Source organism: Odontesthes bonariensis, chromosome 18 (assembly GCF_027942865.1).
Source record: "Odontesthes bonariensis isolate fOdoBon6 chromosome 18, fOdoBon6.hap1, whole genome shotgun sequence".
Taxonomy (NCBI): Eukaryota; Metazoa; Chordata; class Actinopteri; order Atheriniformes; family Atherinopsidae; genus Odontesthes; species Odontesthes bonariensis.
In genome coordinates this window covers 3,183,632-3,199,989 of record NC_134523.1, presented here as the reverse complement: position 1 = coordinate 3,199,989, position 16,358 = coordinate 3,183,632, and the positions used below count along the sequence as shown (strand labels likewise).

At 43.8% G+C, this 16,358-nt stretch overlaps 1 protein-coding gene across 2 annotated transcripts in view; it reads right to left on the bottom strand.

Moving 5' to 3' along the window:
• Window positions 1–16,358, bottom strand: part of trappc9 (trafficking protein particle complex subunit 9) — a 242,679-nt gene that overhangs the window by 134,097 nt on the left and 92,224 nt on the right. For both annotated transcript variants that reach the window (XM_075449744.1, XM_075449745.1), the window contains one exon: window positions 14,035–14,153. In XM_075449744.1, the coding sequence (XP_075305859.1) occupies window positions 14,035–14,153 (119 nt within the window). The remainder of the gene's footprint in view (window positions 1–14,034; window positions 14,154–16,358) is intronic.

The window sequence follows — 16,358 nt, the reverse complement described above, 5'->3', positions numbered from 1 at the left end:
AGAATGAACAGCAGCAGTAAATTCTGTCAGGGGAGAGGGGCATCTGTCCACGAGGAAGACTGCTTTTTCTCCGGCTGCTATGTGACATAAGCTCCGCACCTTCCGTCGCCACCAGGAACCGCTGCTGTTCTTACGGAATACAAACAGCCAGTCAACCGCGGAGATGTGAAATCATCTTCAAAGACAGGACAAGCAGAGCTGAAAGCCAGATGCTCCAAAGCCAGATAAATTAAGAAAGCCTACGGCAAGCCACGAGCAAGCAAGCATGAAAAAAGACACAAACACGCACACTTACAAATCAAAGAGGGTTTACATACACTTAAGATTTAACTATGACGTGTTGAACAAAAAAAAAAAACACGTTGGATCAGGTAGGAGGCTGGTCCTGGTGGTCGACAGTGATGCGGCCAAAGGTGATCTGACAGTTACCAGCCCAGTCAGCAGCATATGGAGCCACGCTTGGCCCAGCTCAATGGATTTCACACATGGATTCAAGTCCAGTAAGCATGATGAAATGTTGGATTCTCTTCTAATTCCACCTGCCAGGCTTGCATACACCAGCGATTTCACCCAGACACACACAAACTTGTTTTTCCATCTATATGGTGCATTCCTCAGCCCCTAACCCTAACCATAACTAACCATCACAGCTGAACGCGCAGTCCAAATACCTAACCTGAAACCTAACCGGAACCTAATTCCAACAACAACCACAAAACCGAGTTTTGACCTTCAAAAATCCCTGAAATATCTGGGGCTAACCATTTGGTCTCCACAAAACACACTGAAACCTAAATCAGCTGTGGGTGTGAATGCGAGTATTAATGGTTGTCTGAGTCAGCTCTGTGATCGTTTAAAGACTTGTCCAGTGTGTGTCCAGCTGTTCAAACAGCTGGCCTTCACTTTTCTTCCTTCCAAAACCCTCAAAATGCCAGAAACATTGACAGGGGGGAAAAACACATTTACACAGATTACACAGTATGTATGTAATCTGACAGAATTTGAAGCTTTCCAGGTTCTGAAACGAAATGATTAAACCTAAACAAACCCAAGCATCTGTTGTTGTTTTTTAAATTAGAAACCTCTCTGTTACGGCTGAACACAACAGTCTCGAGATAAATAGTGAAACGAGTCCTCGATCTCACTGAAGAGTGAGAGAACCTCGTTGAATTTTTTACAAATTCAACAACTTTGGATTTTGCAACAGGGGCACAAAAATCACCCTTTTCACTCCAGATTATCTTCATGACGAAAACGTTTAAAGGAATGGTTCGGCGTAAAATGATAATTTGAGCATCACATGGTCATGCCACATAATTTATATGGGTGATGAGCCTTTCTCCGAAAGACTGCGGCATTCCGAAGTTGGCTATTTGGAAAATATAAGAAATCGGTTGTTTTTCCGCGATAAACAAGCTCAAAAGCGCTACATACTTCAGCTGTGTCATAACAAAGGCCTCGTCAAGCAAACCGAGGCACAGAGAAGTTCATCAGACCACACAGCCTTTCACTGGCTTGTGTTTTCACCGGTTGTCGTAGTCTGCTTTTGCCTAGAATAAAAAACATGGCACACGGCCAACAAAAAAACTCTCCTTTGTCTATTAGCGACACAAAATGTCTTTTAGATGACAAACAGGTGTTTTCATTCGGCATATCTGTGCCTAACAGTTCCCACTCCTGGCAACAGAAGCTCTCCTCCTCCGACGGCATCACCTCGCAGCACTCGCAGCTACACCACCATGTACCTCCAGTACGCGACCGAGCAGAAGCGCCCACTGACGCTTGCTCCGCACATCTCTGTTGTTCCTCCCGTTCCCGCAACTCCTCGTCTGTATATTCGGGCTCAAACAAGTATGGTTGGCCTTCAAACGCAAATGGCTCGTCTTCGAAAAAATGATGGTCGTCTTCTGCCATATTTGCGTCTCAGCCTCCCTTTGACAACTTGAAGCAGTAGGCCTACATCCGGGTCAGACTAGGAGTTGGAACTACCGGTGATGCCTCAAAAAACACTAGCCAGTGAAAGGCTGTGTGGTCCGATGAACTTCTCTGTTCCTCGGTTTGCTTGACGAGGCCTTTGTTATGACACAGCTGAAGTATGTAGCGCTTTTGAGCTTGTTTATCGCGGAAAAAAAAACGATTTCTTATATTTTCCAAATTGGCCCCGTCCAGTTGCTTTGGCTGCGTTTCTAATAAAACACTTCAAAATAGCCAACTTCGGAATGCTGCGGTCTTTCGGAGAAAGGCTCATCACCCATATAAATTATGTGGCATGACCATGTGATGCTCAAATTATCATTTTACGCCGAACCATTCCTTTAAGAGCTGATGCAATGTGAGCGATTATCAGCGAATGCAGGGCTTTTTTTTTTTTTTAAACAAGGAAATTCCAAGGGGCCATGGGGCACGCCAGTCAACCATCTGTTGCTTTGCTGATTGCTGCAGCTAATAAAAAGATGCCCGGGAGCTCAGAGAGAGCTAGTGCATTTTACATGAATGGTAATTAGGAAGGCCAATACATCTAAGTCTGACGTCCCCAGGGCCAGGTTCTTAATGGACCAGATCATATGGCCATCAGTTAGATAAAGGAGGCCTGCGGTGCCACATTACTGTGACAGCGCGCCGACGTGTCATCAGGGATTACATGTACTCCGTTTACTGGTCCTCTCCGTGTCTTATATGAGCAGGATGCCGGTTGTTGCTGCAGAGTGAGGGGCCTCCCCGCCTGCTCAAACATGTTAATTCATTTGCTACAAATCAACAGGCCGACTCACTGTTGACTCCGTAGGAGAGAGGCAGACTTCAAGCTTTGCCGAATTCTCCAGGAAATCTATCCTACCCTTTTAAAATTAAACCTGCATCTTTTCTGTGATGACTTAGTCTAACCCAGCAACCAAGGAAATGCCAAATGCAAGCCAAATCCTTGAAAAAGTACCGCCGCGTTCACACTATCGGGTCACTGGAGGACAGAGCTAACTTGCAGCGCAGGGCTTGAAGCGCCGAGCCAAAAACCTGCTGCCGGCCCCCCCGATGTATTGCCCACGAAGCCCGCCCACAGTATACTACGATGTTGTGAATGTGACCCAATATCCTAAAATTAGAAATAGCTGCACGGTAAACACAAAGAGATAATCATGGAGGATGTCCACAGAACATGAAACTTTGGTGAACGCGATCCGGCTTCTGCAAATCGCAGATTAGATTTTTTTTTTTTTTTTAGCTTCAGGCACAAACTTCCAGGTGAATCATTATGTCGTTTAGCAAGTGCTGCCTGAGTCCAGCAGCAGAACCATGATCCTCTGGGGAGTCTTTCTGACGACTAATAGCGGAAATCCAAGAACACTGTTCATTATGTCTTCCCATTGGAGTTTTCTTCACTCTGGGATTTATCAAATTTGGCGGCCTTGCAGTGGCTCCTCCGTTTTTCCAGCCTCTCACAGACCCTTGCAGCCATGTGCTGGTTATCCAGCTTAATCAACTTTGTGCTTCATCACCTCTTCATCAGGGCAGATACTGCTGATCCGTCTTTGAGCATCATCTTTCTCCTACCAGAGTAGCCCTGTCTGGCCCAAGGACACTCGCAGGGCCAAAGGCCTGAGCCCCAAAACCACAGGGAGCGCTGCTTAGGCCCTAAAAGCGGAAGTGGAGACACAAATTGGCCCTGGCACATACTCGCTCACCCGCTTTTGGCCCAAGAATCTAGAACATCTAGAAAGATGTCAATTGAAAGCCTGAGATTTATCATTTGCAGGAAACCTTCAGGGAGAAATAGGGTGAATTAAACACGGTTATCATGGCTGCAATCACAACACTTCTCTGCAGTGAACAAAATTAGATTTGGGCTGATCAAACTTGCTACGACTGTTTCAGAGAGTGAGAGGCAACGAGTCTCCTCACGTGTCTCGCATAAAAGTCTGAAAATCCCTGAGGGTTTTCATCCCCGTGGCAAGTCCTCCGCCCAAACCCCCCCCACTCACTCATAACTCCTCACGTCATCTATCACCAAGGCTTGAGGGATGTGCTTCATGTTGCTGTAGCCTTGAGACAACAGGCAGCCAAACGCTGATAAAGAGGGAAAGAGCGGGGGCATGAGGGGCACAGCTGTGGTCTGCAGCTGTAACTTCAATCTCTAATCAGTGAGGACTGTGTACGGTAAGCAGGTACATTAAGCAGTCTGGGATTAAACAGCTCGTAGGGATAAAAATGTTGGCAGACTGAGACGCTGTGGCAGCGCGGGGCGAGTTGGGTTTTCTGTGTGTTCCTCGTGATGATGATGCCTTTTGATTAGTCGTAATTATCTCACATTCCCTCCTCCTCCTCCTCCTCCTCACAGCCAACTCCAAGCAAACACACCGAGACCTCACGCCAAAATCTGACGACAGACAGAGACTGACAGATAGCAGCATGCTGCACAACCCTGTGAGGATGGATGGGACATTCAGTCCATTTGTTGTCTCACCTGTGGCACCTGTGGAGACAGTTATGTTAAATAGGGCCACATCTTTCACTAAAGGAGCTGCTTGTCAACACCCTTCTTCTCCAAAGAGCAAAGAGACTGTGGACTGTGCCTGAGCTGACCCTCGGTGGGTTTCTGGGTGGAAGTCATATTATGCCGCTTGACTCTTTAGCGTGAGAATCGTGGAGCAGCAGCATGCTCGCAAAAAGCCTGCGAAGAGGTTTGTGTCTTTGCTGTAATAAAAATTCAGCTCAGTCTCCAGCGATTGATGCCATCCATCAAGGTACACCAGTCAAAAGCAATAAGTCAGGCTATAGTAGAAGCCTAATCATAGGTCGACTGAATCGTCGCTTTTATCTCAACCCGTCTCTCTGTGTTTCTCACTCTGGAGGCGAAGCCCAAATAAAGCACCAGTAAAACATTATTGACTTGTTTACAGCCAAAGTGAGCTTTGACATCAATAGGCGACTTAATAAACGGCATCCACGAAACAGAGCAAAGTCTTAGCACAGCAGAGGCCGACAGCTACTCTCCCCTGATGAACGATCTGCAGAGGAAATCAAAAAGTAAATGGCTGATATGTGTGTGGTATGTGTCTGACATAGAAAAGAGTCGAGGCGTCGCAATGGTCCAGTCAAAGTCCGGAGCCCAGGCTGACTGAAATGCTGCAGTGGGACCTTCAGAGAGCAGCGCGTAAACAAAAGGCTTCAGACCCCAATGAGTGGGCCGAAAATTCCTCCACAACAAAGAGAGAGACTGATGGCGCCATTACAGAAAACCATTGCTTCAACTTATTGCTGCTAAAGGTGCTTCTACAAGCATATTTCCATCTCGATTTCAATCTTCTTATTTTATAGTCCAGTGTTCACTGTTCAGCTACGTGATGGGATCAACATTTGCACCGATTCTGTAATTCACAACAGATCTCAATACTGGATTCATATGAATAATATTCACGATGTACTGATCATAGATGTGCCGGATAAATGTCACGTCATCACATGATTGCTGCTATCACTTGTTGTGCTGGCTGTCTGTTGCTGATAGAGATAAACTGAAGATCTAGTAAAATAAAAAAAATACCCAGAGACGGAAGTGGGTCCAACTGCCCTTCCTCTGTGGGCACAGCATCAACAGCTGAATCATTAAGAGCCTCCTTTAAAGATCAATTCCTAAAGCCGAACATACAGGCAGAGGTCAACGAGCCGAGGAGGAGAGAAAAGAATGACAACAACTTCAATCCTGGGCCAAGACAAAGAAATCGTTTGGTTGTTCAGCTGGAGCGTCACACTCGTGCACACAGCTGTGGCAGATATAAATATCTGCACGGCTCTGTATCTGTGAAAAGAGCTGAGCTGCCATCAGCAGGGCTGCAGCTAAAAATAGGAGGCAAGCAGCCGAATCTGCCTCTGTCTCCACTGGATTTGATTAGCCCTGAAGAAGCTCTGCCCACCCACCCCCAGCAACCCTCCCCCCCATCTACACTCATCCTACAGTCTGTGGGCGTGCGTGTGTGTGTGTGTGTGTGTGTGTGTGTGTGTGTGTGTGTGTGTGTGTGTGTGTGTGTGTGTGTGTGTGTGGCAACGTATCTCATCTAAAGGCACAGTCCTTTCTGGCTGTACAACACCCACAAACACACTCTGTTGTTTTGAAAATGCTTACATTAGATTTTCTGAAGTGGGATCTAATTTTCCTCCTCGCCAGGATGTCTATCATTAATAGCTTGGCAGCTACTTGTGCTCCCAGAGATGATCCAAAAAACAAATAAAACTGGCCCAGTGACAAAAATCTCATTTTAACTGATTTTTTTCCAATTGTAGATTCAACAGAAATGAAAATAAAATGCTCTCTAAAGAGGTTTTCGGAGTGCGGGAAGTATCATCACACCATAAACAAAGAAATAAATCGATAATTACAACTGAAAACAGAAGACGACTTGGCTTAATGGTGTCAAATCTGTTGACAGACTCACAAATAGCATCAGCAAGAAACTGAGCATCAGAAAGAAAATATTAGAAAATATTTTCTACAACCCCGAATAATAAAAAGATGGGATTATGAACCCAATATATTTCATATTCTGTCCCATCACCCTCCTTTCATTTGCTCATAAGAATCCATTTTTTGCATTTTAAGTCTGAAAGCCTTTTTTTCCTTTCTTTTTAAAATGGAACAGAGGCCATTTTTTGGCAAACAAGGAGGTAAAAAAAAAAAAAGAAAGAAAGAAAGAAAAAGAAACAATAATAACAATCTTATTTAAAATAGGACTGGGAAACGATTAAAATGTTTAATCTAAATAATCACATGATTTCCCTGATTAATCACGATTAATCGCATTTGTACGCAAAATCCAAAAATGAATCCAAAAGTATTGTATAGCTTTTAGCATTTAGTTTTATTTTAAATGTGCTGCCATATGAATGAAAGTGCCATAACATTTGTTGTGCAAACACACTTTTAACATCAGCATCTTTCTGTAGTTTTTATGTAGAAGCCTCGCTCCACTGTCTGTTTCCTTGAATGACTTGCTGCTATCAGTTGTGTGTTTTGCCTTTAAGTGATATTTTAGACTGGAACTACTACGCTGAGAAGACAATTCAACTTGGCTGTAAATGCAGGAGTTTTTTTTTAAATTTATTTTGAAATATGTGCATTTATGTTGAAACAAGTAAAACAGGAAGTAGCGCCGGTTAGCTCCGTGAGCTTCACACACAGACCGAGGAGCACCTGTAACGGTTTATTCCTCCATGCTTCGTGGTGTTTGCAGTAACTGTGTGAATGTGATGCATTCAACAGACTTTTACAATAATAAAACCTGCGTTAATGCGCGATAAAATATTTATCGGAGTTAAATAATTAACAAGTTAACGCGATAATAACGAGTTAACTCACCCAGTCCTAATTTAAAAATGTGACGTCAATACATAATGATAATCATGATTTAGTGCAAAAGCAGGATTCATTGAGCAATGATGGGCAGAGGATCTCCAGGCTGTCAACAAATGTGTAGTGGAAAATCGTGGCAAATAGAAATATTCCTCAAAACAAAGGTGGAAGTGCCTGATTTCCGATCCTTCAGATGGCCCTGCATCAAGAACTGTCATCCATCAAGAGCTGATAAACACACGGGGCAAGAGATTATTGTGGGAAACCATTTTCAAGCACTAAAATATAGAGTTACATTCACAGGAAATCACAGGGAAAAAAGAAGCCTCGTGTCAATCTCATCCAAAGGCGTTATCGACTTCTCTGGACTAAGAGGGAACTGTCGAGGACCATCGAACAGTTGAAATGTGTATACGTGTCAGAAATGAACGCAGAGTGCTCCAGACCAAAGATGAAAAGAAGCATCCGGACTGTTAAGCAGCAACAAGTTGAAGAGCCAGAGGGTGCTGGACTGCAGACAGGCCTGACTTTTAGTGTCTGCCTGAACAGCAGGGCAAAAGAAAATCTGAAACACGTCATGGGTTGGTGTCGTGAGAAGGAATGGTGACATTTGAAAGGGCTAAAAGCTTTACCATCCCAACGCTTTATGGAATGTATTGCAGGCCGAAAATGCAAAAATGGATGTTTATTGAAAGTTAAGTCGAGAAAAACAGCACCCGAAATATTCTGGGTTCTTAGTGTCTGATATTTATGGGTGCCGATTCAACAGCTCTGCAGAATAGGACCATTTTCAGTATTATTGATACTGCTAATCAGCAGCCCAAACAAAGAAGAAACCTCAGGAAAAGCAGCGGAGGAGGGATCCCTCTTCCCGGCACGCAGCAAACGAGAAACAAATGTCTGAATTATTCATTTTACAGAACACTATACACAGCCACCACTTTGGAAGCCTCTTCAGAGCCATTACTGCAGAGCCCATTGCAATAATACCTTACAAACGAGCACCTGAAATGAGCCCCTTTGCGTTTGATACTTGGCTGGGTTATGAGGTGCAAGGCAGACAGAAAATTGTGCACTCCAAGACTGCTGTTCTGGCAGGAGGAAGGCCAGTAAAAGCCTCATCTCAGAGGAGCGCGTGCATCTCCAGTCTGACAGCGATCTCTGTTTTATAAGAAAGTGGGATTATGGAGGGAAATGTAAAACTGCACTGGATGCAGCTTCACAGCACCGTGGACGTTTGGCGTTTTGAAGATAATTGCCGAGTGCGTCTCAGAGGCCCGCCTGTTCAGTATCATAGCTTCCCCTGAAATGTGCCAAGTGAAACCCGGCATCCAGAGAAGATACGCAGTGCACGGCGGGGCGAAAGCTATGGGCAGGACTGCAAACTGGTCAGCTTTACTGTGTGTCAAGGGCAAGCACTAAAGTAGGATTTTCCTCTCTCACTCCTTGTCACATCAATCCTCAGCAGATGGCGCCCGGGGTCCAAATCCTCATAAAACTCGGAAGCTCCTGCATCTTTGGGCTCGGGCACAGATACTCCAGTGAGATCTATCAAAGCAGAAGTCTGGATGTAACAAAGGTACTGTAGACACAATCAAACCACAACAGGGCGGATGCGCTCCCGCTGAGGACAGGCAGATGGAACGTGACATAAAGCTGTGGCGATGAGGCCAAAGGAGTAACGGACACTGTCAAAGTATCTGAAGTGCCCCGAGTCTCCAGGGAGATGAGTCATTGGGAACGTGTAAATAATTGGAAAAACCGATACATCCTAGCAGCCAGACTTCCTTCACCTGCGGTACATCCATCCCACCCTGACAGCATCCGCATTTCTCAAGCCCACAGGCGCACGCGCTTTGTGGGAGGATTGGAAAACAGGTGCCCAGATTGAGCGATGAAAGGACTGGGAGATAAACATGTTGACTCCTCCTGCGCTGATTACAGATCAGTTGTGATTGATTGCGCTTACTCATAGTGTGCAGGCATTGCATGCCACGACAGGCCAGTGTCTGATAACACACAACATTTGCGAAACACAAGGGGTGAACAGTATGTAGATGAAAAGATACGCTGAAATGATGGCCATATTTGGTTTAGGTGACAAAAACAAATTCGCACTTAATTGTCCCAACCAAGATTAAGATATGCAGGGAACACGGCGCTGTACTGCCAACCCGTTTGGCTGGAAGGTTCTCAATTTCCTGTGCATCTGTCCATCCAGCCCCCAACAGCCAAAAGCAGCTATTATCAGCTAATACAAATTCTCTGTTAGCCATCATGCACATACACACTGACCAATTAAGATCCCAACAACACTATCAGTATGCCTGTTCCAAAGGCACGAACATATGTAGAGACAATGCGAAAAAAATTATTGAAAATTACATGACTAAAAAGAAATTTGCGCTTCTTTTTTTACCCAAATCACAAGATCCAAATGATCCAAAGTCAACTTCCAGGTGCCAGACACCAAAGGACACACACAGACATCCTCTGACTACTTCAAGGGGGGGCATTTTGTAGGAGGAAAAAAAAGGGTAAAAAAAAAAAACTTTTTCTATGCTTAGTGCACACATTTCAGTATCTTAACTGACTTCCACCACAAAAATGCCAACAACACAACCCTGTCCCTTTGCCTAAAAAGGCCTGTAAATATGTCATTCAGTAAGCTGTCCAGACTTCACAGCAGGAGCTTGGATTAGGATTCTCCAGCCACCCCATCTTTATCTCCACCCACAGCTTGGCATCGTGCTACAATTGCTGCACCTCAAAAGATTTCGGAGGGACCACAGAGTCACGACATTCTTTACCTACGTGCGTTTGGTGCATTAAGTGGGGACCGACTTCAGGTTTGATTTTTGATTCGCTGTTAACAGCAAATTCTCATCTCATCTCACACTCATCATACGCTCAGGAGGAATGGGTCACTTAAAGGAATATTTCAGTTTTTTTTTTTAAAGAGGCTGAGTAAAGTACTTGTAAGCAGTCAAGAGTCTTATCAACAGTAAACAGAGATGTTTATTTTACTTGGTAAGCTACATTTTCAAGGAATGTAGGAAATGTTGTTGAATGTTCCATACTTTTTTTTTTTCTTTTTACATTTGAAAGTAGGAAATTTCCATTTGTTATCAAATGCAGCATCAACAGGCTAAAATCATGAAATGACTTTCGCACACAAACTACTTTCTTATCAGCTAAACGGCGCAGCATCCATCAGTACAGCTCAGAGGACAAAGTGCTAGCAACGCTAAGCAAAAATCTGACCACGTGTGCCAACCAGTTTTGTATTGAACTGTCTTGCCATCGTTGGGCCAGTTAAAAGCAACTTTCTTGTGCCCAAGAGAGGAATCGGTACCTACTGACTTGAGCCAAACTTCCGATGTATTGAAGATCGGCGTGTGGTAGTGTGAGCGCAAATGCACCGCAGTTTGAACGAAACTTAAAGGTGGGGTAGGGGTTCTTTTTCTGGAGCTTTTTTTTTTTACATATTGCTTGAAATACTCTTCACCCAACCCAATTGCAACCAATTAATTGAAAGTTTTGACACAAATATGAAAAGTTTTAGTGGCCTCTAGAACGTACAATCTAGGAAAAACACTATCCAATCATACTGAACAGACCGTTAACGATGATTGGATTCTGATGCCGTCTATCAAACTGCAACCTGCTCCTCCCTCCCCCTCCTTCCCCCTGTGCGCGTACCCTTCTTCGTGAACGAATTACGCGTCCAGAAGCTTGGCAGGAAGCTAAACTAGAGCCATCTTGGCTAGCACCTAGCATTATTAAACGTATAGTTATCATATACTAAATACGGCAACAATCGATGCTTGCTGTCAGAACAGCGCTCGTGCACCTTCGTGCTCGGTCATGTACTCTAGAGGCGTGGCTTCGGGGGGAAAGTGAAGAAAGGGGTTGGGACTTTTTACCTGTGTATTTTCAAAATGCAGCTTCGCTGGACTCAAAATCCAGGATCTCCTACCCTACCTTTAAAGCAGGGCTCAGTAATAGGGGGTTTGTATACCATGCAATACACACCCCAAAGCTGTAGGGGGAGCTCCGTAGAAAATAGGCGACAGTCTAGCCAGACTGTCGTAAACCCACCAGAGGCAATTTACGGTTTATTTTTCAAGACACTGGCAGAGAGTTGGAGAAGACGACGGAGGTTCGCGATGTTTTCAAAGGTATGTAGTAAAAGTAATTATCAAAGCAGTATAAAAGCACATCTATTACAAACTATATTACAACTCAAGAAGCTAACCGCATTCAATTTAGCCGTCGACAGCTAATGGAGAGGGGGTGTGTCTATCAGGCTACCTGGCTCGGCTCAGAGCCCTTTACGACCTGCCGTGAAGCAGTGGTTCTCGGCTCTCGTGTGTCATGAGACTTCCAGAGCTAAACAAAGCACGCAGCGCCACAGGCAAAGTTGCAAGCACTGTTTCGGGCTAGGGCCACCAGATGGAGATGGAAATGTCACCGTTTTCATCGGAATGGGTCAGCCAAGCAAACTGATGATTGCCAAGCAATTTTATGACCATGAAAAAGTTGCATAGCATATCTTTAATGAGATACCCATGTTAGCAAGTTTACGCTGCTTCCAGTTTTGACAAGCAACATTCCCAGTTAATCCTGAGGTACGCCCCTGAGCCGAAACATTTTTCAGTGTTTGATTTATTGTTTTTGTTTACACAAACCAGGACTGCACCTGTCCACCTGGTGAAAGTCAACAGGCGCCAAATGCATGCGGGGCATTAGTTTGAGTTCAGTTGCTGAAAACAATACAGCCCATCACCATAATGAGTCATGCACTGAGAATACATTGAACACAGTAAAGAGGCACATTGATGCGCAGGCTTTTTGTACTGCACACAATGAGATGAATCATGCTGTTGTCTACTGCATGCCCCACAGTACATAACAAAATGAAAGGAGATGGAGCTCATGTTCTTACAACCAGCTTTTAGGTGGAATTCAGATTCCTGATGGAATTAGATTTGTTTTAACCAAGGTTCCAACACTGTACTCTGCTGCGAAACTCTGAGCTGTCAGTCAAACTCTCCCTCTAATGAGCCTAACAACTGATCAAAATGCCTGGCTCGCCTTTAACATTTTTGTCCTTTCAGCATAGATAGTGGATTTCTTACAGGTTGTGTAACACATCTAAAGGGAAAATAAATTCAGTTTTATCAGCAGTGTTGCAAGATGAGGATTTGCAGAGAGCACAGCAGGACTGTTAAAACATTTTCCCCATATATTACTCACAAACCAAGACATTTAGGAATCACTGGTCTTCGGCATGGTCTAGAACAGCGATACTCACTATTTTTTTCACAAGAGCCACATTGGCAGCAAAATCAAGGGAAGAGCCACTTTTACGACAACATACTGAGTCCCCTTTAGCAAATATGCATTTCTACATATAAAACATCCCACAAAAAAGAAACAACACAGCCAACACATTTTCAATTAAGACCACATGTACCTTAATACTGGGATGAGCGGAAGCTGGCATGCATGTTCTTGACTTTCTTCATGTTGTATTTGTAGTTTGTTGTTGTAATCATAGTGAGACATTCAAGATGAGCATGGTTTCTGTGCTGGCTTTTGCCCTTTTTTAATTAAAAACGATCCATTGTGCCTGCATCTCGTGCTGGCTGAAGGAGCTAGCGTGCTCTGCGGTCCAGTGTGACGGTGGTTTAAGCGGGCTGCGTTGCCAGGTTTAACAGAGCCCCCTTTAGGAAACACCATTAAGCCTTAATTAATACTTAATAAAAATACTTAATACTGTGCAGTATTCGCTGTATGTTATTTGAAAAAATGTATTGTTATTGTTACCGTATTGTTATAGCTACTATGCGAGTGCGAGCCACCAGTTAGAGCTTGAGGAGCCGCATGTGGCTCGCGAGCCGCGCAATGAGTTTCTCTGGTCTAGAAACTGCCAAAAAATATGCTGCGAATCACCATCTTAGTATGAACAGTAATCCAGGTGATACAAGCTACAAATGTAGTAACTCTGCAGTCTTCATGATGCAGGTTTGCCAAAGTTAACATGTCATCTAAGTTCGCTCAGTCTTCTTTGAATGTGAAAAAGAAACGTCCACCATTTTTTTTTCCCATCTGTTCTTCACCATCATGTCAAAGTAAGTAATGAAAGAGGAATTTGCTTGGCAGCTAATCAGAACAGAAAACCGTTTTCTTTCCTGATGATTTACAGGAAATAAAAGGAAGCCTTCTGCCTTTCAAAAGTAACACAATGCGGCAATCCCCAACGCAGGTGGCTCGGCTGCTGTGCTTTAGGACCATCAGCAACTTTCTACCCCTCAGACATCCATAGGCCTTCAACAAAATGTTATCCACTTCTGATCTGCTCCATCCATTCTCCTTCCGCCTGTCTCCATCTTGCCCCCTCCCCCCCTTCATCTGTACACCTTCCTTGGAGCTCTGACTGCTGATTCAAAGAGCAGAGCTATGGTCAGATACCATCGGAAAAAGCTGGGTTTCCTTTCTACAGGTATATACCAAAGATATTCATCAAAAAAAAGAAGGAAAAAAAAAAGTGCACCGAGGCTGAACAAGGATGGAATAAATTTTCCCTAAACTATGCCACACTCCAGAAACAAACCCAGAGCTTAGGACTGAGCACAACAGGAGGGAGTGGATGTATTTCGATTCACGCCGCAAGGCCTTTTTGTGTTTACCTTCACGTGGCTGTACTCAGCCTTGCCGGCATCGCTGCTGACGGACTTGGTGTCAGGCCTGGGTTTGAGGACTTGTCGGAGCGGACTGGAGATTGGCAAACCCGTCACGCTGATCCCATCTGAAAAGACATCACGCATCAAAGAGTCAGAATAAAAAAAAGATATGAGGCTATCACAGAACAGCAGCCGGCAGAGTTCCACAGCACACAGTCTCACTCAGTTCTGTCAGCTGCCTGCGACGCATTCCAAAGCTTTACGGGAGCCGTTTTGTGATGAATTGTTTTAATTATTTCTGTAATGTGGTCACTCTCTGCCATCCATCTCCTGTTTAGATAGTGATTTCTCATAAGAACTATGTTCCTCACAATTACTTGATGCCTCGGAAACCATCCTGGACTTGTTGCTTTGGATCAAACTGGCACGAGTAAATGTTTATCAGTTTGTTGATGCGTGAACACTTTTCAGTTTAAATGACAGGCTGGACGTGAGAGAGACATACATACATAGGGCGAGTGACAGCTTATGGGTTTGTAACAGTAAAAACAGCTTTATGGCATCAACTGTTTGTGCAGCATTTAAATGGAATAAGCAATAAAGAAAAAATTGAATCGAGTAAAACTGAGTTTATAGTTTCTAAATACTTAAATAGAGTAACATGTCAGATCGTCTCTGCTCTCTTCTAGTTATCCGTGTTTATGACACATACAGTAATACAGTTAACCTGTCACTTGACACCTCCGACAACATTCCAGAGAGGAATACTTTACGTATTTTCTCCAGACATAAAGCGAGATCAAATAAAGATTCAATATATACATAAAGATATAAAAATAAATGTGTAAATAAATCACAATGCTTTTGAGTGTTTTTCCCGCATTTGTGTATTCATTTCTGTGTATTTTACAGGTTTATTCTTTTTGTTGACCCTCCTTTTATACCAAAAGGGAAAAAAAACGATGATTTTTTTTCCACTTTATAGAATGGGAAAGTTCAAATGAAGCAGGACTTACTTGAACCAGATCCATTTCAAAAGAATGAACCTATGGAGCTAAATCGGTTTCAAAATTCACAAATGCGCAGGATAAGATTCACAAATGCGCAGGATAAGATTCACAAATGCGCAGGATAAGATTCACAAATGTGCAGGACAAGATTTACAAATGTGCAGGATAAGATTCACAAATGCGCAGGACAAGATTTACAAATGTGCAGGATAAGATTCACAAATGCGCAGGATAAGATTCACAAATGCGCAGGATAAGATTCACAAATGTATTTCTGATGCACACACAAATATAACTTGATTTACAAACTGCTTCTGGTCTGTGGACTTTGCTGCATTTGTGTGTGGATTTTGAGACTCCCCTGACTTGCGTCAACCCACAAATGTCCTTTTTTTTTTTAAACACGGAATGATCTCCAACCAATCAGATATCTTCCTTGTTTCAAGCAATCATAAGAACGCACCCAACGTGGGAGACCATTTACTCATAAACCAATCAGAAACTGCGCTATATGATGTAGCCGGCGTGCCTTTCGCTGTGCATTTTTCCTCTGCGTTGTGTTATGAGGGAATGAAAAACAGGGACTCTGATCCAATTCAACAGTTTTACTGTCAACAGAAATAGAATCAGTGAGCTCCGTGTGTGGGTGTGCGGCTCAACATCAGACACTCCGGTCAGCAGAAATGGCAATGACCAAAGCATGCATGTCCGCCCTACAGGATGCTCTCGCACGCACACGTTCACACTACGTTATCAACAGGCCGAGAAGAAGGACAACCCAATAAAGAATAATACAAGTGGGGTGTTTTGGTGAAATGAATATAACGTTTTTTCTTTAAGTTTTTTTTTTTAACAAACTGCTACATATGCATGGGAATTTCAGTCAGTTCAACATGGCTTCCAGCAACAACAGCGGAGCGGTAAGTGAAACATCTCATTTAACATGTTTGGGAATAAAGTGACTGTTTGACCGGGTCTGTCGCCCCGAGCTGAGGAAGCAGCTCGGGCCTTTGTGCAGTTATTGGCTCGGAAGCTGTCCTCGGCCAAGCCCACCAAGAGAGAATGCAGCAGTCAGGGCTGGGTTTGACCCTGTCAAACAGTCACTTTATTCTCAAGAAATTCAACTTTCTGGAAAGATACTAGCCTGAACCTTTTGGCATGCAGAAGCGCCAGCGTAGCTCACTCGCTTAGCTGGATGGCTTGTATTGATAGTTGCACAATTAAAGCGATTAAGATTAATAACTAAACAACTTCTTATAACAAGGTGATTAAGTAGAAAACGAAGGTAGGTAGGTCAGACGTATGTCTGCAACGAAGGGT